The sequence below is a fragment of the Capricornis sumatraensis genome, chromosome 5 (assembly GCF_032405125.1).
Source record: "Capricornis sumatraensis isolate serow.1 chromosome 5, serow.2, whole genome shotgun sequence".
Taxonomy (NCBI): Eukaryota; Metazoa; Chordata; class Mammalia; order Artiodactyla; family Bovidae; genus Capricornis; species Capricornis sumatraensis.
The window spans coordinates 95,720,626-95,743,154 of NC_091073.1; the positions used below are offsets into that span (position 1 = coordinate 95,720,626).

General features: G+C 36.9%; 1 protein-coding gene across 2 annotated transcripts in view; it reads right to left on the reverse strand.

Moving 5' to 3' along the window:
* The window catches only part of GRM8 (glutamate metabotropic receptor 8), an 860,517-nt gene that overhangs the window by 339,038 nt on the left and 498,950 nt on the right, over positions 1 to 22,529 (reverse strand). For both annotated transcript variants that reach the window (XM_068972686.1, XM_068972687.1), the window contains exon 6: positions 8,181 to 8,381. In XM_068972686.1, coding sequence (XP_068828787.1) covers positions 8,181 to 8,381 — 201 coding nt within the window. The remainder of the gene's footprint in view (positions 1 to 8,180; positions 8,382 to 22,529) is intronic.

Sequence of the window (22,529 nt, forward strand, 5' to 3'; positions counted from 1 at the left end):
CATTGTATAAATAAGAAAACAAAGATTTAGAGAGGTGTTGTTACTTGACTGAGAGATCACAAAGTAGTGAGTGCTGAAACTAGATTTAAATTCTCGGTACTTCTGATCACTGTGATAAATACAAATCATTAAATGTGAACGCCATCAGAAAGTCCCCGTCACCTCAGTTCCTCTCAGCTCTTCATCTATGTCCCTATCTTTCATTCAAGGCTGCATCCCTGTTTAGAGTCAACACCAATACTTAACCCTCAGCTAGTGAGCCCGTGGTACCTCATCTAATTCTGGAATTTGCTTATCATTTTCCCCTAATTTTTGGCACATGATGAAGTTCATGAATTATAAGAACAACGAGCAAGTAAAAGAAACCCACTGCAGTAGGTGAAGTTGAGGAGGATCCAAGGAGGAACTAAGGCAGGTCTATTGTTTGCCTGAAGCTTTGATGGATGCTGCCTCCATCTTGGCCCACATGTAAGTCAATACATGAAGGGAAGAAATGAGAGTGCTTGTTCTTCGTGACTATCAGAGAAACTAGACTTAAGCTCCCCCCACACACAGTTTATCATCTTAGAAAATGAAGGCAAGTATAATTATGCTGCTAAATTCCATGATGGCTTCACTTGTAGGATTAATATTTTTTAACCAGCCTGAAGTTTCCTTAATCAGAAATTGAAATATTACCTAATTTCAAGTCAACCTGTTTATTTATCACTACATACTCAATATTGCTACATATGCCATTCACTTTTTTTTAATGCATAAATATTTCCAGGAATTACTTCATGGCCTGCAAATTTCTGTCTTTAAGAATAAATCATATAATGTACATCAAAATGATTAATAATGATTTTCTCAGTTTTATTTCAAGTACGGTAACTATCAAAAACATATAACCTTATGTTTAAGGTTAACACAGAAACACTTCATCACATTTGATTTTTTTTCAACTCTGTTTACCAAATAAGTAATATCTAATCACAAGGAAATGATGCATCATAACTTCCAGAGTTGACATTTTTTGTCAGTTTTTCCATAGAGTGATCTTTTATGTCTCATTTCTTCTTATAAAGGTTCATAAAATAAAGCTGTGTCAAGCCAATTTTATCAATGGTATAGACACTAAAACACTCTACTCAGTGCTCTGTTGTCATCTAAATGGGAAGGGACTCTAGAAAGAGTGGACATACATATATGTGCAACTAACTCACTTTGCTGCGCAGCAGAAATCAACACAACATTGAAAGGAACTATTCTCCAATAAAAATTAATTTTAAAAAATGACAACACTAAATAACAAAGATATATGCACCCAAAAATTATACCAATTAATCCTAGTAATGGAGTTGTCACAAACAGTTACAAAGAAAGATCATTTGGGGAGGTAAAGATATTTCTCAAAACCTTCAAGTTTCTAATCAAAGCACAGTGCCTAGAAAAGAGCCAGCACTCAAATGATTCTTTGTTCCCTTCCTCCCTCTTTCATTTCTTTATATTCCATCTGTACTTTCCTTTTCCCCTTTCAGGCACTGTTCTCTCCTGGAAATGATTGGAACCGTCTCTTAACTTGTCATGCCTATCTTCAATCTCTCCCTCCTGTCTGCAAATTGCTGCCATAGTTATTTTGCTAAAACACAAATCCTAGCACTTCACTGTCCTGTCAGAAAGCTTCAGTTTTCTGCTGCCTCCTGTGTCATATTCAAACATCAGAGTTTGGCAGGGATTTCTAACAGGCCCAAGTTCATGTTGCTAATCTCATCTTCAGACTGCTCCCATGTCAGTCCCTTGAATTCTTATACTGAGGATGCTTACTTTCTCAGAACACATACTCTCACCTGTCTTCCGTCTCCTCTTAAACAGCTTTGTCTGCCATGAATATCCTTTCCCATCTTGTCCACCTAGAGAAATGTCACTTTCTATTTGTAATTTAAATCAGATGTCATCTGCTGTCTGTACTGTATTCTTTGAGCACCCCCCCAACCCCCTAAGCTAAGCTCCCTAATCTCAGTCTTACACTGTATTTGTACAAGTCCATGCCTCTATCACATCACTTATCAAATTGAATTATTGTTGGTAACATGTTTGTACCTCTGCTTTGTTAAGCTATAACATTTAAAAATTCATAGAACCACACTTTATTAATCTTTGCATTTTTAATGCCTAGCAGAAAGCCCTTTTATCAGATACTTTTTAAGATTCCCAGTAAAATAAATGTGGGTTAAAGGAATTATTCATAAAAAATAAAAATAAACTAAAAAGAAAACAGTAAGAACACTGACAGGTATCTATATTTTTAAAATATGCCATTATCTTTAAAATAATCTGCAGTGAATATAGAGCTGGAAGAGAACTGAGGTTATTTTAGTATAATCCTTTCATCTAAAAGAGGCTTTCCAGGCAGTGCTAGTGGTAAAGAACTGGCCTGCCAATGCAGGAGACTTTCGAGACTCAGGTTTGATCCCTGGGCTGGGAAGATCCCTTGGAAAAGGGCATGACAACACACTCCAGTATTCTTGCCTGGGAAATCCCATGGACAGAGGAACCTGGGGGGCTATAGTCCATAGGGTCACAAAAAACAGTGGGATACAAAGCAACTTAGCACTCCATCTAAAAAATAAACCATCTTCTTCTATATTTTCTTCTTTTGCTTCTCCTTTTCACCTAACTCTAAAATAAATTCCAAATGGATAAGACTCTCTGATATGGAGAAATCATGATCATTGATTTTACTGTAAATTGATAATTAATAAATGTCTTTTCCCACTGAGTTTTAACTCATCTTTATCACATCATAAATTCATATGTATGTATATACATATACAAACTGATTATTATTTTATTATATATTTCTGGCTATTTCTAGCTAGTTGCATTTACTATATGTCTATTCTGGTACTAGTTTCATATTGAATTGATTACTATAACTTAACATTATGCTTAAATGTTAATATGTTTGGTAGGAATATTTTTTCCTTCAAAATCATTTTAGTTACTTTTACTAATTTGTATTCACAGTTAAAATTTTAAATGTTATTTCAAATTCCAGAAGATGCTCCTTTGTCATTTTGGTTGGAACTATACTAAGCCTGAATACAGATTTACTCATGAAAGAATAACATTTTTTCCTATAATTTATTTTTGTGTCTACAAACAACGGATGTGGATGTCCCTCAATAAAGTTGTCTTCATATAGATCTTTCATATTTTTGGTTCCATTTATTCCAAGATATTGTCTATGTATATTTTGTAAAGAAAATAGAGTCCCATTTCCCATATGAATTAATGGCTTCGTACTAGTATGTAGGAAAGTTTGTAATGTTTTAATATTAATTTTAAATTTGATCATCTTAAAGTATTCTAATATATTCTTCAATTTATTGTCTTGATGGCAAATCATTTGAAATAATCATAATACTATTTCCTTTTTCCTTTTTAGTAGTAATCTCTGTTATTTTTGTTCCTTGTTTTATCTCAATGGCTAAAATTGATAGACTATTAATAACAGTGCTAATAGGACTAATTTGTCTCTGCCACAAGAATAACTATAAATAAATATATAACTATTTATAGGCCAAGAAAGATGTGCTGATACTGTTAAACATTTATTCCATTTCTAGTTTGGTTTTGTACTTATAACAGAAATGTTTATATTTTAAGCAAATGGCTTTTTATAGATCTTATGAGATACTGTTCATTGTCTTATTTGACCTATTAGCACGCTTGCAATACATTTCCTAGTATTAAGCAGTATTTGTTTCTTTTAGATAGCTTAAAGGTACTATACACAATCCAGTCTGTAATGTTCAGAGACTCTCAGAATTGCATATTTGGAAAACTTTCAGTAAGTCCATAAAATAATAAAGTTTCTAAAGAAAAGAAACTTCTGATCAACTCCATCTCTATACCAGTCTCTATAATCAGGCAAATGTTTACATATGCTTCTTAGAATAATGAGCATTGACATGGTTAGACCACTACCTCACTGTGAGTTTAAGGAAGGTACTTCATTCAGAGAATTCAATCACAACATGAAGGCTTGCATTCATTAAATAATTCCAATACTGATTCCTCTCTCAGATTCCCACCAATTGCATGTGATTCTTAATTGTGTCTCCTCTACCTTGACAAAAACTCACCCACCTAGAGAAGCAAAGAGATTCAAAGACCACAGCATCACCCCTTCCTTAGGTTTTCATCTCTCTGCTCACTTTATTTAAACTTTCCCCCTAAGTCACTGATAGAAACTTCCTAAATGTCCCTTTCACCCATTAGGAGTGCCTCACAACAGCTAAGTTTGTACTATCTGCTCCTTCCCATCAATAATTTGGAACAGGTCTGACATCAAACTTAAGTTTAGCTAATGAGATTCAAGTTTCCAAGAAGTTAGAATTGAGACTTAAAACACATATATGTTCATCTTAGCACATGTTCCAAACAAATTCTAAAAATTGTGCTACCTACCCTAAAAACCTAGAAGTAGAGAAAACCCATATAGGAAGAACAAAACAAAGCAGACAGAAAGATGTTTGGATTTCTAAAAGGTTTTAGCACTTATAATCAGTTATTTTCTTAGGCCCTTCTATACTCTGCCAGGGGGGTTCTTGACACAGCCTCATAAATCCTCCTTTTAGCTTAAGCAAGCTTAAGTTGGTTTCTGTTACCTACAGTCAAACAGCCCTGATTTGTATGCCGACTCTGTCCTGCTCAGCTATAGAGAAGTAAGGACTCATTTCTGGAATTCTATCCAACACTTTTTCTTTGTGATGAATAAGGTTCTCATGGCAACAGAAAAATCTTTGATTCTATATAAGATGTACAGTATTAATATTTTACTGCCTATAGACCAGACCAGAGGAAGAAATTGACATTGTTGCTTAAGCACCTGAAAAATCTGAACTCTTCTTTATTTTATGTCTTTCTTTTGATAAATTTTTACATTTAAAAAATTTATAGAAATAGCATTTTGTTCACCTGGTAGCAATAAAAGCAATCCTAAAAGGCAAGCCTTTGTTTCCCTCCAGCTTCCCAAGTAAAATTTTGTTAAATAGCACTGCTTATTAGGCTGTCAAAGTCTTATATGATACTTTTCTTTTAGAAATAATTTCTAAGAGAATGAATTCTCTCCTAAAAAATAGATAAACTTGCTTCTATCATGTAATGAAGCTTATGTATTCCATCAAATGTCCCTTTACATTCTGACTGCTTAGGAAGCTCAGTACTTAACTTAGTCCTTCCTTCTTACTATTGTACCAGACACAGTTCTTTACTATATTCGTTTCTCCTCCTTTCAATTGTCCTGATGATGTACTTCTACTTGAACAGCCCTACATGTCTTTTTATCCGAAACTGGCAAGGTATTAATAATGAATGAATGCTAACAGTAAGCCAATAATGAAATAAAAAATTGATAAACATCCTGAAAATTACTGAAAATCAAATTAGATACCCCAGGATAATCTGGGTATACTCAGGTCTCTTACCCTATTATTATTACAGTACTATTATTACCAGCTATTGGAACACAGCCAAATTTTAAGCCATTAGCAAAATAAATCTCCAAGGAGCTCAAAGAGATTCTCTTTTAAGTTCATACACTGAAATTCTTATATTTTACATGATCCTTATCTGGAGTACGTTTACTCTTGTATCAGACAAAGTTCTATTATGCTTCAGTGGGTTCCTATTGCTTTCAAGATGAAGAACATAGTGTAGGAGTGACCTGTGAGACCTCATGATCTTTCTGGTCCTGTCTACTGTTTTACTCTTATCTCTCAGTTTCATCTCAATTCCAGCTGTCTCTAACTCCCTAGAATAGGGACATATTCCCCCTATTATAAACTTTAGGCCAACATACCTTCTCTTTCAATATTCATTGCAGATTACATAATTACACCTTTGTGTGCTTTTTTGATTGATATCTAAATTCTCCAAGAAACTTAGGTCTGTTTGAACTGTTTTTACCAGTAACGTATCTTTGCTGCTGCTAAGTCACTTCAGTCATGTCCGACTCTGTGCGACCCCATAGACGGCAGCCCACCAGGCTTCCCCGTCCCTGGGATTCTCCAGGCAGGAACACTGGAGTGGGTTGCCATTTCCTTCTCCACCTATCATAATGTTTAACACATTCTTCCCTGGTGGCTCAGAGGTTAAAGCGTCTGCCTCTGATGCGGGAGACCCGGGTTCGATCTCTGGGTTGGGATCTCCTGGAGAAGGAAATGGTAACCCACTCCAGTATTCTTGCCTAGAGAATCCCATGGACAGAGAAGCCTGGTAGGCTACAGCCCACAGGGTCGCAAAGAGTCGGGCACTGAGCGACTTCACTTTCACTTCACTTTCACTATGGACTCAATAAATACATTGATGAAATTTTATGTGTGTTTTTGTGTTCATGAGTGAGTGAGTGAAGTCGCTCAGTCATGTCCCACTCTGCGACCCCATGGCCTGTAGCCTACCAGGCTCCTCCATCTGTGGGATTTTCCAGGCAATAGTACTGGAGTGGGTTGCCATTTCCTTCTCCAGGGGATCTTCCCAACCCAGGGATCGAACCCAGGTCTCCCGCATTGTAGACAGACGCTTTACCGTCTGAGCCACCAGGGAAGTCCTTTGTGTTCATAGTACATTGAGAGAAGCAAATTATGGAAGGGATGAGCCCCTAAAACAATCACAGCAACAGCACCCTGAAAATGTAAAGGGGAAAAAAACTGTAGAAAGTAGACAGAACTCAGAAATCATTGGTGTCTAGAGGCAAATTGTGTTAATAATCATTAGACATTATGACTTTTTTAGTAGTCTTTAATGGCATCATTATATTACAGTATGGTATGATAATTAAAGTCATCAAGGAAGGGTTAGGTTTTTATCTATGGTTAAGAGAGAAATTGGTAATTCACCTTTAAAGTGCTTTAATCCAATGTTTCTTTAAAAGATCTGCCTCTCTTCTGGAAATGAGCTTCAGTTTATAAAAAAATATATTCATTTGCATTCCTCTTTCCACTGTTTAACAATTTAGATAAACAAAGTGTTCCCCAACCTCACATTAGGGGAGGTTGCATTGTAACACTCCTCTTGCGCTCCATTTAATCACTGTAAGAAAATTATTTTCAAATTCCCCTTACTATTTATATTCTCAACAAAAGGAACAGCGTTATGTAATGTTTCACCAAAATTCTGTTGAAAAAAGAGGGTCCTTTGGATTGAATGTAAACCAAATTGTGTCTCCCATCGCCTGAACAGAGCAAAAGAAGAAGTTTCCACTTGAATTCTAAATTGAAGATGACCTTGTGCTTTTTTGAGAAAGGCTGGCAGCTGAGGTCACTGGAGTGTATTATGATGGACAGTGAAGCACTGTGCATGGCTCGGAGGCATGTCCATTGTGTGGATTACAGCCAAACAGAAAGAATTAGACAGCTCAGAGCATTCTATCATTTCATGTGAAAATAATGGTCAAAGTCATGAGCAGCAACCATTACAACTTTCATGAAAGAACAGCAGAATTCAATAGTTTCATCACTCAAGACAGGCAGTTTGGCTATTCTCAGCCAAGTACTATGAATCCAGCGTATTCTGTACTAATTTCTTGTGCCACTTGGAGAAGCAGCATTTTTGCTGCGGCAGTAGGCAAATCTCATCTCTACTTCATAGCATGTAGTTCTGCCTTACACGATACAGCTCATTGCTTCAAATTGACCCAGTTGTTGAAAGAAATACAAAGAAAAAGAAGCTGTGGAAACTTAACCCAGAGCCTTTAGAATGTAAATTTACAGCAGCTCTGAATCACTCCCTCTTCCTCAAGTCATCTTACTGTTTAAAATGCTGAAAATCGGTTTTAAAACAGAATGTGAACAATGCCTTCTCTAATAATGGCATGAACAAAACATTTTCAAAGAAGTCTAATCTGTTGTCAGTGGTTCCAAATGAGCCTCCTAAGTTGTTTCTGAAAGCGATTTTTGATTGATAGCAGCTTATTTTTAACTTCTGCTCCTTTCAGGAACAGATAAATGGTAGCACACACACAAAAATGTGTTTGAGATTTAAAAGCAGGTGGAAAAACTCACACTTCTGATTAAAAGGGGAACTGCTTCGCATCCTATGTTTCCCACTCTGCTGGAGAATATTCTATATATAGGGAGAATAGCCACACCCTGTCACTTCTCAAGTGTTTAGATACCAAAAAAGTTGCAACTTACCATTAAAATTTACAGCCCGAATATAACCAAGTAGTTCTTTCCCATCAATGGTACTCATTCGTGGGCAAATGCCAATGTATCCAGGGCAGACATCTTTGTGCATATTGTGCAGGGCATAAGCCATGGAATACACAGCATCAATTACAAATTGGACCTTTCCCTCCTGTTCATAAGATGAGTCCCGTGCAATTCGCTCCAGCCCTGTAAAAGAATGGAAAGCCATCAACTAGGGTTGCTGCTGCTGCTGCTAAGTCACTTCAGTCGTCTCCAACCCTGTGCAACCCCAGAGACGGCAGCCCACCAGTCTCCCCCGTCCCTGGGATTCTCCAGGCAAGAACACTGGAGTGGGTTGCCATTTCCTTCTCCAATGCATGAAAGTGAAAAGTGAAAGTGAAGTCGCTCAGTTGTGTCCAACTTTTAGCGACCACATGGACTGCAGCCCACCAGGCTCCTCCATCCATGGGAGTTTCCAGGCAGGAGTACTGGAGTGGGGTGCCACTGCCTTCTCCATCAACTGGGGTTAGATTTCACTAAAAGATGGAATCAGGGCTAAGATTTTCACCATCTGAGGCACACCTAATGAGACAAAACTATTTGATTTTACTCTTGATTATTTTAGTCCTATTCTTACTGAGTTAGGTTTTTAAGCTGGGTATTGAATTTTTATTGAGAAAGAACAGAAACTATCCCATTAGCAACAAAAAGATATAAAGTAAATAAAAGACATATAGTTTCATTATCTTCATTTCCACCTTATTGAGTTCTATTATACTGTACATGTTAGTAATTACCTAGCATTTTGGTAGTGATTCGATCTCTAAAGTAAAACGTGTAGACTGTTGTTCTTTTCATTCACCTCAGCTCCCAGAGCATTATCTAATAAGTGGCCCAAAGTAAGATCTCCCTCATAACCCCAGGTCTGTCCCTGTTTAAAAAGTGCTGTTTGGGAGCTCTCTTTGTAAATATTAAATGACAATATTTCCTTAAGTGCACTGCTTATCTCTAGGGCTTCCCTGGTGGCTCAGATGGTGAAGAATCCTCCTGCAATGTAGGAGACCCAGGTTTGATCCGTGGGTCAGGAAGACCCCCTGAGAAGGAAATGGCAACCCACTCCTGTATTCTTGCCTGGAGAATTTCATGGGTAGTGAAGCCTGGCTGGCTACAGTTCATGAGATCACAGAGTTGGACACAACTCAGCAACCAATGCTTTTATCTTTAGAAGAATCATTCAATTTGTTTTCTTAATTTCTTCTCAAATAAAAACTCAATTTTATGTTTTTATTATTTTTTCCAGCTTATTGATATATAATTGACATATAATACCATGTAAGTTTAAGAAACATAATGTGATGATTTAATATACATGCATACTGTGACATGATTACCACCGTAAGGTTAGTTACCATATGCATCACTCACAGAGTTCCCTTTTTACTCCTTGTGGTGAGAACTTTTAAGATCTATAAGAACTTTCAAGTATACAATACTGCGTTGTTAACTATAGTCATCTTGCTATACATTGTATAAATGATGCAGAGCTCTTTTAAAATGAAGTCATTCAGAATAATTGTTTTAGGTTTATTGAGGGTTGAGAATAGGCCTTGGAAATTATACCTTTAACTTCATGTTTATCATTTAACATGTGATATAAATACAGAGTTAAAAATGGAAGATGAATTTAATGTTAAAGTTAGATGAAATATAATTAGTTATAATCCAACCTTTTCATTCCAAAGATGAGGAAACCAAGATTATGGGAGTGAAATTCACTTAGACACCCAGAGCATATACAGGAACCATTTCCACTTCTCCAAATTGACATCAATATTCTCTCAGTCACCAGAAGAATGGGGTAGATGGCAAGAATATTGAATACACAAGGGAAAAAAAAAAACAAAAAACAGGTCTTTCTATCTCTGTGCAGTGTCTTGTCTCCTGGATCCTAGAATAATCTTTATTGCTTATGTCCAGAATGCCATCAAGTGACTTAAGGACATTGAGGGCTTATTAAGGAAAGCAAAAAGGATCTCCTCTCACTTTCACATTCCTTTAAACTTTATTCATCTGATAACACTAGGAGAGAGCAAAAGCAAGCACTTTAAATTTTCCCATAAATGTCAGTTAGTCAACTTTAATAAACAGTCTTTAAGTTCAACAAATACTATCTTTCTTCACACTAATGCATATTTCCTCTAAATTTAGAGAGATTAATTTAAGTGGTTATTTTATATTTGGGTCCTATACTCTGATAAAATCAGTGACTTTTTTCTAGACAAATGTAGTAGTTAATTTATTCATTTTCATTTATCCAACATTGAACATTTTTTCCTCTATGCATGTGTGTTCAGTCATATCTGGCTCTTTTCAGCTTCAAGGACTGCCAGGCTCCTCTGTCCAAGGGATTTCCCAGGCAAGAATACTGGAGTGGGTTGCCATTTCCTTCTCCAATGTATGAAAGTGAAAAGTGAAAGTGAAGTCGCTCAGTCGTGCCCGACTCTTAGCCACCCCATGGACTGCAGCCCAGCAGGCTCCTCCATCCATGGGATTTTCCAGGCAAGAGTACTGGAGTGGGGTGCCATTGCCTTCTCCATGAGATCTTTCTGACCCTGGGATTGAACCCAAGTCTCCTGCATTGGCAGGCAGATTCTTTAACACTGAATCACCTAGGAAACCTCAATCACTTGTTATACTCAGGTCTAAGTGATTGAGGCTCCCAGGTAGTATTCAATGCTTATGTCCAGAATGTCATCAAGTGACCTGTGAAAACAGTCCTTCCAGCTTCTACCTAAAATTTCTCTCCCATGATTTTAACCACAAAATAGACAACTCACAAATAAATATTGAAGAATGGTCACAGTGACCAAAAAGATTCAGTTATTTCTTTAAAGAGCTTATCTGGTGGCAAATCACTCTGGTTGTCCAGGACTGAGGAGTTTCTCCGGGCATGGCCCAAAACCTGGACAGTCCTGGGCAGACCAGCATGGTTGCTTAAAAAAAAGAGGCATATGACAAGGGAAATACAGTGATAAAAAACCTGAAATAACTACATTGAGGATAGGTCCCTATCTATATATGGAGAGATCTTGTGTCATTTATTTTGCATCACTGAACTGGATAACTGAAAATGAAGACTAGGCATCCCGGAGCAGTTGTTCCCATCTTAGTTATCTTTTTAAAGTACAGATTAAACAGCGCCATTCAAACTTAATGAGTCAGAATCTCCCAACATGAGGACATGAACAATCTGTAATTTCAAAACATAGATATCTGTTTTCACTAGTCGAACTACTTATTTCCTTAACTAATGATAAACTCCAATTAGTTTGAGGGAAGATTAAATATATCCAACTTCACTTTTTTTTCTTTTAAAGTCCATAAGGCTGTCTAGTGACTATTGCCACACACATCTATGGATACTACAAGACATTTTTCACAAATCAATGTATATGCATGATGACAAACTAAAAAACTGACCACTATTACTATTTCTACATTTTAAAAGAAATCATCTGATTTGTTTTCATGCTGTTTAGACCCAAACTCAAACGAACTTTTTGGCCAACCCAATGTTTTTCTGTTCCTTAAAATTTCAAGTTCATAATGATGGTAAAGATTTTATAGGAGCTAGAGTTTGCCCCTCACTTCCTATATCTGCTTCTCTTATCATCAAAAAGAAGAATTTTGCAAGCTGACAGTGACTCATCAACTTGATTGGCTATAAAATTTCAGTATGCTATAGTTTCTAAAGTTGGTGTTAATGTATTCCTATAAAGTGCTAAATATTGTCAAAGGCTGTGTGTCAGTCATCCATTTAAAACACTGATTGTAAAGCTGTGATGTGTTTTAGTGTTTTGCTTAAAATTAACAACATATAGCTAAGTGTTTGTGTGGTGGGAGATGAAGTCAGCCTCATAAATTTTATAGCAAGATTGTTTTATGTTTTCATTAATGAAATCCAAAACTCTGACAGCATCTCCTGTCCCTGTAACACAGAGGAAATGCTTATTTGTCTGGGTAATACCACATAAGGTCTTTTGCACCCCAAGGTGCATCTTTTGGTTTTAGTTCTTCTTAGTAAAAAAGCAAAACTGCTCTAGTTTGCAAAGTGCAACATTTCAACACGACTTCCTAAGATGAACCTGATATGAATTTTAAATTCTTTGATACATGGCTGTTGAGCTTGGTTTTCCAAGAATTTCTAGTTTCTCAGGAGATAGTTTAGTTTCATAAACTGAGACTGTAGGTACTATTTTCCTTTTCCTAAAATTATTATAAAACTCATAATGTTACTGCAGTGATGATCTCATAAACAGTTGGTCAATTCAATGGAAAAAATGTAAATCATATTAGACCTTTTATTCCCAGGAAAGCAAACATCCAACCGGTTGAATTTTTTTTACTACAGTCTTAGCATGTAGTAAAGATAATTCCACACTCTAGATGTGTAGGTTAAAAACTATTTCTTTATTTAGCTCCTCCCTGACTTTTTCTTCTGTAAGCAGCAAGTATTTTAAATAATTAAATCATTTTATTGCAGTTGCTGTGAGGAAGCTGGTAAGAGAGAAAAGAAGATGTGAGCTGCTCTGAATAAACAAATTTATGCATACAGGACCAAATTTAAAAGTCATTCTGAATTCCATAAGACCTCTATTTGCCCCAGTCCTTGACACACCAGAGACAGGACTGTCATACTCTGATCCACTTTCCTGAGAGGCACATGTATGTGGTAACTGCACAGTCATTCTTAAAACCGGCAGAATCATGCCAAGAACTGCACCACACGCTGAAAAGTAATCGTTAGCATATCGGCAAACAAAGTCATTTTATACTGAATTTAAACCGATTTTGTTTCAAGGACACAATAGGAGAAGGATGGGAAAGAAACATTAGCATGTTCAGTTAAACAGAAATAACTCCTAGGCACTAGAATATGCAAAAGAATTATGTGTACCTCCCAAACTGCAGAGGGACAAAAACATGGGCCCAGTGGTAAGGTGGAAAGACAAACTGACTGATGGAGGTAGCCAGAAGAACAGGACAGACCAGATGGGAAGACCTGGATTAGGGTACAAGCTGAACAATTCAAAAGACCTGGAACAATTTTCTGAACCTTACTGGACTGGGAAAGTTGCTCACAGGGACCTCTGTGATGGGGAATCCATCTCTCCAGCCTCATCTGTTGGTACCACCCTATCTTTCTCTGCTCCACTTTCCGGTCCTTGAATATAACCTGAGATATTCAAACCACAGGACCTCACTTAGATGTTCACCCTGTAACTTTCTTCACTGTATTCCAGGTGTCTACATCTCATTCTCCAAGGTTTAGGTAAGATTTCAACTCAAATTAGGCTGCAGTAGGAGAAGGCAATGGCATCTCACTCCAGTACTCTTGCCTGGAAATTCCTATGGATGGAGGAGCCTGGTAGGCTGCAGTCCATGTGGTCGCTAAGAGTCAGACACAACTGAGCGACTTCACTTTCACGTTTCATTTTCATGCATTGGAGAAGGAAATGGCAACCCACTCCAGTGTTCTTGCCTGGAGAATCCCAGGGATGGGAGAGCCTGGTGGGCTGCCGTCTATGGGGTCGCACAGAGTCAGACACAACTGAAGCGACTTAGCAGCAGCAGCAGTGATATTTAATTTTTTTTTTTTCAATTTAAAGCTCAGATCAGGTCAAGGGGCATCTTAAATATTTAGTTTAAATACTAAATTTGTTTGGTTGAAAACAAAGAACCAAGACTGGTATTTAAAATTACTTCTGGGAATGGTATGTAAAGTACTGGGTTGGTCAAAAAGTCTGTTCGGGTTACGGAAAACCTGAATGAACTTTTTGGTCAACCCAATAAATTGAAATAAATATAAGTTAAAGGTAGAGATACAAGATGGGAGGCAGGGCAGAAATAGGTTGAAACGGTGGATAAGGAAAACAATGAGAGAAAATATATTTTAGATATTAAATTAACAGTATTTAGAAACCTGATAAAATATGGGAGTAAGAGTTAGAGGCAATCAACAACTCAGGAGTTTTGAGGATAGATAGTAGATAATGGCACCATTAACAGAATTTGGAAAATCAGATTGTTAGGGGAAGCACACTGACTGAAGCCGCCCCCCCCGGCCAGGGACCATAGTAACCATTTGCAAGAGTTGTTTTATGACAGGAGGTCCTGGTGAGGAACAGGGAACTCATAAGCCACCACCAACCGGAAGAGTTCGGGAAAGGTCAAAAGGAGACACCACACGTCCGACCACCTTCCAGAATCCTTCTCTCTGGCATCCATTTGGCTGAACAAGGCGTGCACCACCAGGAAGGACTCTGAGTCAGAATGATTGGCTAAAGACAACCCAGAAACTAATCCCATCTCCATGAAACCTGAGGCTGCAAGCCATGTGGCAGAGCTGTTCTCCTGGGTTCCCTTACCCTACTACTCTCCACCCAGGTTCCCTTTCCTAATAAAATCTCTTGTTTTGCCAGCACATGTGTATCCTCAGATAATTCATTTCCAAGAGTTAGACAAGAGCCAAGTTTCTGGCCCTGAAAGGGGTTCCCCTTCCTGCAACGAGGTGAACAAGAAGGCTCCATTTATTGCAGTTAAAAAGACTGATTTTTAAATTCTATAGTATTTTATATCCTCTAGCATATAATTTATATAAGATAAACTTTATACAAATTTATCAAATTAGTGAAAGAATACAGGCCCAAATGTCTAGAATAACTGTATAACAGTGAGACAGTTGATTATAACACTGAAATAATTTTTACTCCATCTTGGAGGAAAATGGACTTCACTGATGGCTCAGATGACAGAGAATCTGCCTGCAATGCAGGACACCTGGGATCTATCCCAGGATTAGGAAGATCCCCTGGAGAAGAGAATGACTACCCACTCCAGTATTCTAGCCTGGAGAATTCCATGGACAAAGGAGCCTGGTGGGCTACAGTTCATGGGGTCACAAAGAGTCGGACTTGACTGAGCGACTAACACTTTCACTTTGGAGTAAAATACCTTATACCATACTGCCTTTACACCAACGGTTTGCAAATTCAAAGACTTATGCTCAAGTCATGATCCCTCTGACATTTATTTATTTCTCAGTAGAAATTAGAGGACTGAACAAGATGATCAATATGGGTCCCTTCAGTTCTAAAATTCTAGAATCTAGGTCAGCTTCTTTTATTTCTGTTTCCTTCTTACACTTTCCAAGATCTCTTGAAGATTGTATTAGGGTGTGATGGAACAGATACTACTAACTCAATTCTCTAAAACAGTTGGGAATATCCAGTAACCAAGACCTGGAAATTCTTCACTAACAAAAAAAAGTACCAAATGTCAGCTTGGATTTTTCTTCTTGAATTCTCAGACTGATTAACTGAATCGCTACATTTTCATTATTCTTAGACTTGAGCTATATATTGAATTTGGTTCCTCACAAAGGAGAAACATTTTCATTTATCTTTTTAGTTTGATCCAAAGGTTAAAAGAATCAATTATGGCAAATCAGTTATGAAGATGTGAAAGGGAAGAGTGAGGACAGCAACAATTACAATGGGCAGGACTCTTCACAGATAGCCTCTCTTTGATCATAAATTATCATTACTCCTTTTTTCTTCTTCATCCTTTTTTTAAATGGATAAAAGAACTAAGACTCAAAAAGTTGAATAATTTATCCAAGATCATACAAGTCACGACAGTAAGTGGTCAGGTCAGGTCCTACACCAAACCTCTGCCATTTCCTGCTTAACTTCCTCCTTTGTGAAGTTTTCTTTGATTCTCTCAGTTCAGGTTTAATTTTTACTTCTCTGAATTCCTGTTTAATGTTCAGCCATTATGACTGGCTTATCTCCTAGTAAAGTATAGAGATTGTGTGTTCATGTGTGTCTGTTGGGTGTGTGTGTGAATCTTTAAAGAGATTAGTGGAGCATGGATTAAAGAATATTATAAAATAATATACACTTTTACAGAAATCCTAATAAACATTAACAAATAATAAATCACAGTATCTATATTGAAATGCTAAGCAGGGGAAATACATTTCAGTAACATCTTAAACATTTTTCTAAACTACACACAAAAAAATTTGTTTGTGAATTTCAACCATATACCAGAGATGAAATTAGCATAAATGACTGAAATTCATAAGCAAGGTGACTGGATATTTGTAGTGAAAACCAAAGTTAATAAGACCTATAACTTTATGTTTATAAAATATAAATGAACATTTTAGCTTTGGAGGGTAAGAATGTACTTTTGTGCATGTATTTGTCTAGAGGATTTCTCTAGGAAAACAACACCAAGGTCAAGAGATAACTGCACACCTAAGGTCCTGCTTCATATATTCTATAGCAGGCTTTGTCAAGGACCTTTATAAACAGATGCATTAGACTAGCCAACCAGGTTGAGCCTTGGCTTTATCTATTTACACAGGGCATGCAAAAATGAGAAGGTAAGGGTCCACTATAGAGAATCACCTGCTCTCCATCTTCTTCTGTAATTTAAATACAGTCCCAAGAATTGAAAGCTCTTGGCTGCCTGAGGACACATCAGAAGACACTTGTAAATCAACCAGTGAAGAGTGCTACAGCAGCCCACAATAACATCTCTCCTTTGTGCCTGGCAGGAAATGGAAAATGCTTCAGGCAGGTGCCAGCTGTCCCCTTCAGGTGTTAAATTTTCCATGCAATGCCCTAGGGATTTTTTAAAACACTGAAAAACCTAAGGTAAGTGGCAAATAAGATTGAGTGTATCTTCAGGCAAAACCACCAGTTTAAAAGAAAGGTGTTCAGAAGAGAATGTCATTTCATAGATATATAGAGGTCCCTAAACAAAGAATAGGCATTTGATAAAATTCAAACAGTTGCATTTTTCTACAGAATTATGTTAGCTCATATGCATTAGAGTCAAATTTTGATTCAAAACAGTAGGTAAAGATGCTGATAAGTAGTAGACTTTATCATTGAGTTTTTCTCTTTAAAGTGCATTAAAGCTCCCCTATTGAAGAATTCAAATTGCCTCTTCATAATTTCCCCTTCAGGGGATGGGATTTCAAGGGTTTTCAATTACAAATGCCCCACCTTCCACTCAAAAGAATATTATACTTGTCATTGCAGACCCTATGACACACTTTAAGATTTGCCTTAAACATTTTTTTTCTAATTATAATAGTAAATCACAGTCTTTGTAGAAAAGTGAGGGGGAAAGTATAAAGAAGAAAATAGAGAATATTTATTGATCCACCATATTAACCAATATTTGCACACTGGTCCATTGCCTCACATCATTTTTCTTTCCCTCTTTATTTCTAAAACTTAAGATAATTCTGGTATACTTTTAAAATATGCACTATTCACTTCACCTTTAATGAGGATTTCCCCATATTTTAGGAAAGCATGGTTTTCCTACCACTTGAGATATAGTTCACTTAATGGATTCAAGTGTCTGCATTTAATTCCTGATATCCAAAGTGATATTTGGTATAAGGTAAGGATCTGATTTTATGTTTTCTAAATTGCAAACCTATTCTCCTATTGAATGAATATTCTTTTTTCCCATTAATTTATATAAAGGCACTTTTAACACATATCAGACTCTTATACATTCTTGGAATATGTACATATGGAAATTCTGGTCTAGGATGCTTGTCTCTTAACAAGCCAATACTCCTTTATTCTTCTCTTTTTTGCTGTTCACACAAATTCTATCAGTAGTTTCATTTTTTTAATTCTTGATAATTTTTACAAATAAACTTTAGAATTATTTAAACTAGTTTCAGCAACTGAATCTTTTCTTAGAATGGCATCCATTTATTAAGTTAGTTGTAGAAGACTTTCTGTAGAGCTGCAATATTCAAGTGTTCCCATTTGTGGACAGAGGATTTCTACATATTCAAGTCTTTTGGAATCCTCAGACAGATGTGTTACTTGCTCATTTCCTTTCAAGTAATTCCTCAATATTTTGTGTTTTTGAACATTATCAAGTAGAATTTTTCATTTTATTTTTAACTGATTCTTCATGGTATAATTCCTAAATTCCAATTTACTTTTAATGCTCAACATTTTCTTCTCTCCTTATTTAAACTCTATGTATCCAAGAAGTCCCAGATTAAGTCCTCTCTCCTCTACAAAAAAAAAAAAAAAAATCACAAGCAATATGGGCTCTGAGATCAGAAGATGAAAATTTGAGACTTTGCCTCTGAGTTATTCTTTATTCAGAAATAGGAATATACACTTATGATGCATGGCTGTGTAAGCACTGAGATAACGTAGAGGATCTGGCATATTACACAGTGAGTAAATGGACACCATTATTTGTTATGTGGGGCTATAACATAGTTCATCTTCCATAATGTGCAACACTTTTCCAATTACACAAACAAAAGAAATCACAATATAAACCCAGGATAAAGGTTCCTATACTCATTCAATAAGTATAATGAAGGCAATTTAGTTCAGTGATTAGGAACAACCACCCTGCAGCCAGTCTGCCTGGGTTCAAATATCAGCATCACCAATTATTATCTATGGGACTTAAAGTTCCCGAATATCTCATGTCTCAGTGTTCTTATCTGTAAAATGGGATAGTGATAGTATCTCACCCCAAAGGGATTGTCATAATTAAATGAGTTAACATATATAAGGCAGTGTGTTGAAAATAGGAAGTACTATATAAGGGGATGTTGTTTTCATCTTTATTGTCTGTCCGCATTTGTCCTTGTATGATATACTAAGCACTGAGCTGGATACAATGGTAAATCACTCACCTAGTCCCTGATGTCATAGAATGATGCTAGGATTAAGATCTAAATGATTGGGTGAGAAAGGGAAATAAGGGAGCACAAATGGCAGGGTGACAGTAATCATGAAGAAATCTTGAACTTGTAATGAATAAACTAGCAATGCTCACACTAAAACAACCCTAAAAATCAGCCGCTCTGCTGTTTTTAAACTTGTATGCCATGACCTATTAGTGGTTCTTAAAATCAGTATAGTGAGTCACAAACAGCATACATTTAAAGAAAAGAGTAATCAAGCACATCACATATAGTAACAGGAAGTAATAGTCTTGAAGCTTTTATTTCAGTTGCAAGACATGTCTGTACTGGGTTGCCATGTACACCAAATTACTAATCTTCAGTGACGTAAAAAAGAGAAAAATGGAAACTCACAGACCTAGTCCAGTCTTCCTCTTTTACAAACAATGAACCTAAAGTAGAGGAACACTGAGTGATGTCTTTGGCTTTGATCGCTGATCAAGAGATATAACCATGATAGAACCTTAACCACTTCGTGCCATGGCTCTTCCCTTCCTATCATTTTGCCTCTTTTCAGCTGCATTTTTGCTCCCTTCATAACTGAGTTGCATCAAGAATAAGTAAAACTTGAGAGAACCTCGAAATGAGTTTGCTCATCATGAAATGAAAAGCCTTACAAGAATTACTCAGTGAATTATGGGAAGAAATGAAGGGGTGAGTTATGGTAAGGCTCTCACGCCAACCTAACAAGAGTATCCGTGGAAACCAATAACATTCAAAGATGCATGTTTTTTTTGGTAAAAAATGCCAAAAATATAAAAGCAAGGATTTGATGACAGAAACTTAGAAAACAAAGAAAACATGAAGTACTTTGAGTATAAGATGCAAATCTTTGAAATGGATATTTTAGGGTGTCTGTCTGTAGTCCTGGACTACCCAAATGCAAAAGGAAAACAATCATTGCCTCTGCACAATGTGGTCCATCCTTGGGTGACTGACCGGGTCCTTCACTTCTCTTCCTAATTTTAGGGGTCACAGCACAGGTGTAGGTATAATGCCAGAGGCTGATTAAAGCAGGTTGCAATCTGTTTGGGAGAGTTTCTATGTCATCCTTCATAGGGACAGGGACCAGACAAGATGACCTCTTTTGCTGCCTTCCAATTAATTCAATCAGCTTCTGCTTCTATCAGACACCTTAAGCGATGCAAACCATCTACTCAACACCAAGTCCTCACCAGGAATCAGTAAACACAGAGGCTGCAGACGGTGCCTAACGAATAAGTGGGATTCATCTTTCAGCAACCATTCTTGATTTACAGCTTGTTTCTAAATAGTATTTTTTCCTCTCCTAATGATCTGAAACTTGATGAAGGTTGGCAACTGGATCTGCCCCCTGAGAATACCTACTGGGCATAGTATGGTGCCCAAATACATCTTAAGTGAGTATCAATATCTGTTAAACCAACTTGCATCAAGTTTCTTTCTAAAGAAGGCTTATGTCAATAAAATAATCCCAATTAGCTGTGCATAACACCTCCATCTCCTTTGGTTTAATATGAAGTGTTACTCCAGGAAACTATTATGGGATATAATAAAGTTCAACTTGGAAAACTTCTGTCAAATAAATTAAAGCTATGCCTTTCATTTTTATGTTCAAATAAATGTACATAAAGATAGCATCAGTAGGGGTGTTCTGTTTTTTGTTTCTCTCCACCCATTTCATAATAGAGGAAACAGAACATCCGAGACTAACTGTCTTAGACAGTGTTGAAACAACATATCCAAGATGAGGTAAGTGTTCATTTCAAACTCCTTATAAATCAGGAACCTATTACTGTATTTGCTCACTTCCTAAATAATCAATAAAACATCAGTATTCATTAAGCCAAACTGATACACACAATTGCCCAAGATCAAACATTGTGTTTTTTTTACTAGAAATTTACAACAGAGTAGATTTGCTTCACATCATTTTCTTAAAAAATCTATCTGGTATAAACTGTAGTTTCCTTCACCATTATATATAAACTAAGTAATAGCTCACGATTTAGTGTGAGTCCTATATGGACCTCGGAGAAGGCAATGGCACCCACTCCAGTACTCTTGCCTGGAAAATCCCGTGGACAGAGGAGCCTGGAAGGCTACAGTCCATGGGGTGGCTGAGGGTAGGACACGACTGAGCGACTTCACTTTCACTTTTCACTTTCATGCATTGGAGAAGGAAATGGCAACCCACTCCAGTGTTCTTGCCTGGAGAATCCCAGGAATGCGGGAGCCTGGTGGGCTGCTGTCTATGGGGTCGCACAGAGTCGGACATGACCGAAGCGACTTAGCAGCAGCAGTAGCATTATATGGACCTAGAACACCTATATGGACCTTTCCAAGACAAACGTGGGATTCTAGCTCTGTAACCCCAAAGACTCTGTTCTGGCAACCAGCTCTGGTTTGAACTGGAAAGTCAGAGCACGACCAGGTGGACTTTCCCTGTATGTGAATGCAAAGAAAAAAAAAAAGAAAATATTTCCATCTTTAAACTTTTAATGCATGCAAATGCAAAAAAGAATTGAAAATATTTTCATCTTTAAACTTTCATCACATGCTTTAAATACCAAAACACATTTTGTGAGGAAAATTATAAATAGAATTTGATATATTTAGATCCAATGTGAAAATTGTATCCTGAGATGCACTTTTAAATTTATTTCTTTAAAATCTGCTTTTTTGAGTCTGTTCCCAGTGGTTTATTTTTACTCCCCAAATTATGTTACTAGTATCAAGGACTTGAGTAGAAAACAGGGAGATATGATAAAGGAAACATGTAGACATAATGGCTCAAATGTACAAATTTTCATAAATAGTCTTCGTTTTAGAAGCTAAGAGAAAGAGACATTCAATGGGATCTACTGTGAGCCAACATCCATGCTAGACAAGTAGGATATATTTTTACACCATTGCTGTAATAACTCCGTGAAGCAAATTGTATTATTCTTTCCATTTTTTTAAGATGAGGATGTATGTACATACTAACTTGCTTCAGTCATGTCTGACTTTTTGTGACCCTATGGACGGTAGCTTGCCAGGCTCCTCCGTCCATGGGATTCTCTAGGCAAGAATACTGGAGTGGTTGCTATGCCCTAATCCAGGGACCAAACCCACATTTCTTATGTATCCTGCATTACCAGGCAGGTCCTTTGCCATGAGTACCACTGAGGAAGCCCCCCATGCACATAGTAATATCTCAATAAATGTACCCTCTATTCCATCCTTCCATGCTTGTCATCTCAGAATCAAAGGGTCCTTTCTTCTGCCATGTAATAAAAAGTTACAAATAGACTTAGGTCCTACCCCTACTGATTACCTCTTGTGGCAACCTCTTATCCTTCACTTTCTAAGTACAATCCTATAGCCAATTATGTTCCTTGATAATAACTAATTATTCTATCCCACACTCTAATGGCTTAATAATAAATATGATAAATAAAGAAGACTCAAAGCCTCTCTATAGTTATTATAATTAGCATGTATAGACTTTTTGTTGATTAACTGGATGTGCTGATCTCATTTGGAAAAAGATCAGATTAATGTGACAAAGTGCTTTT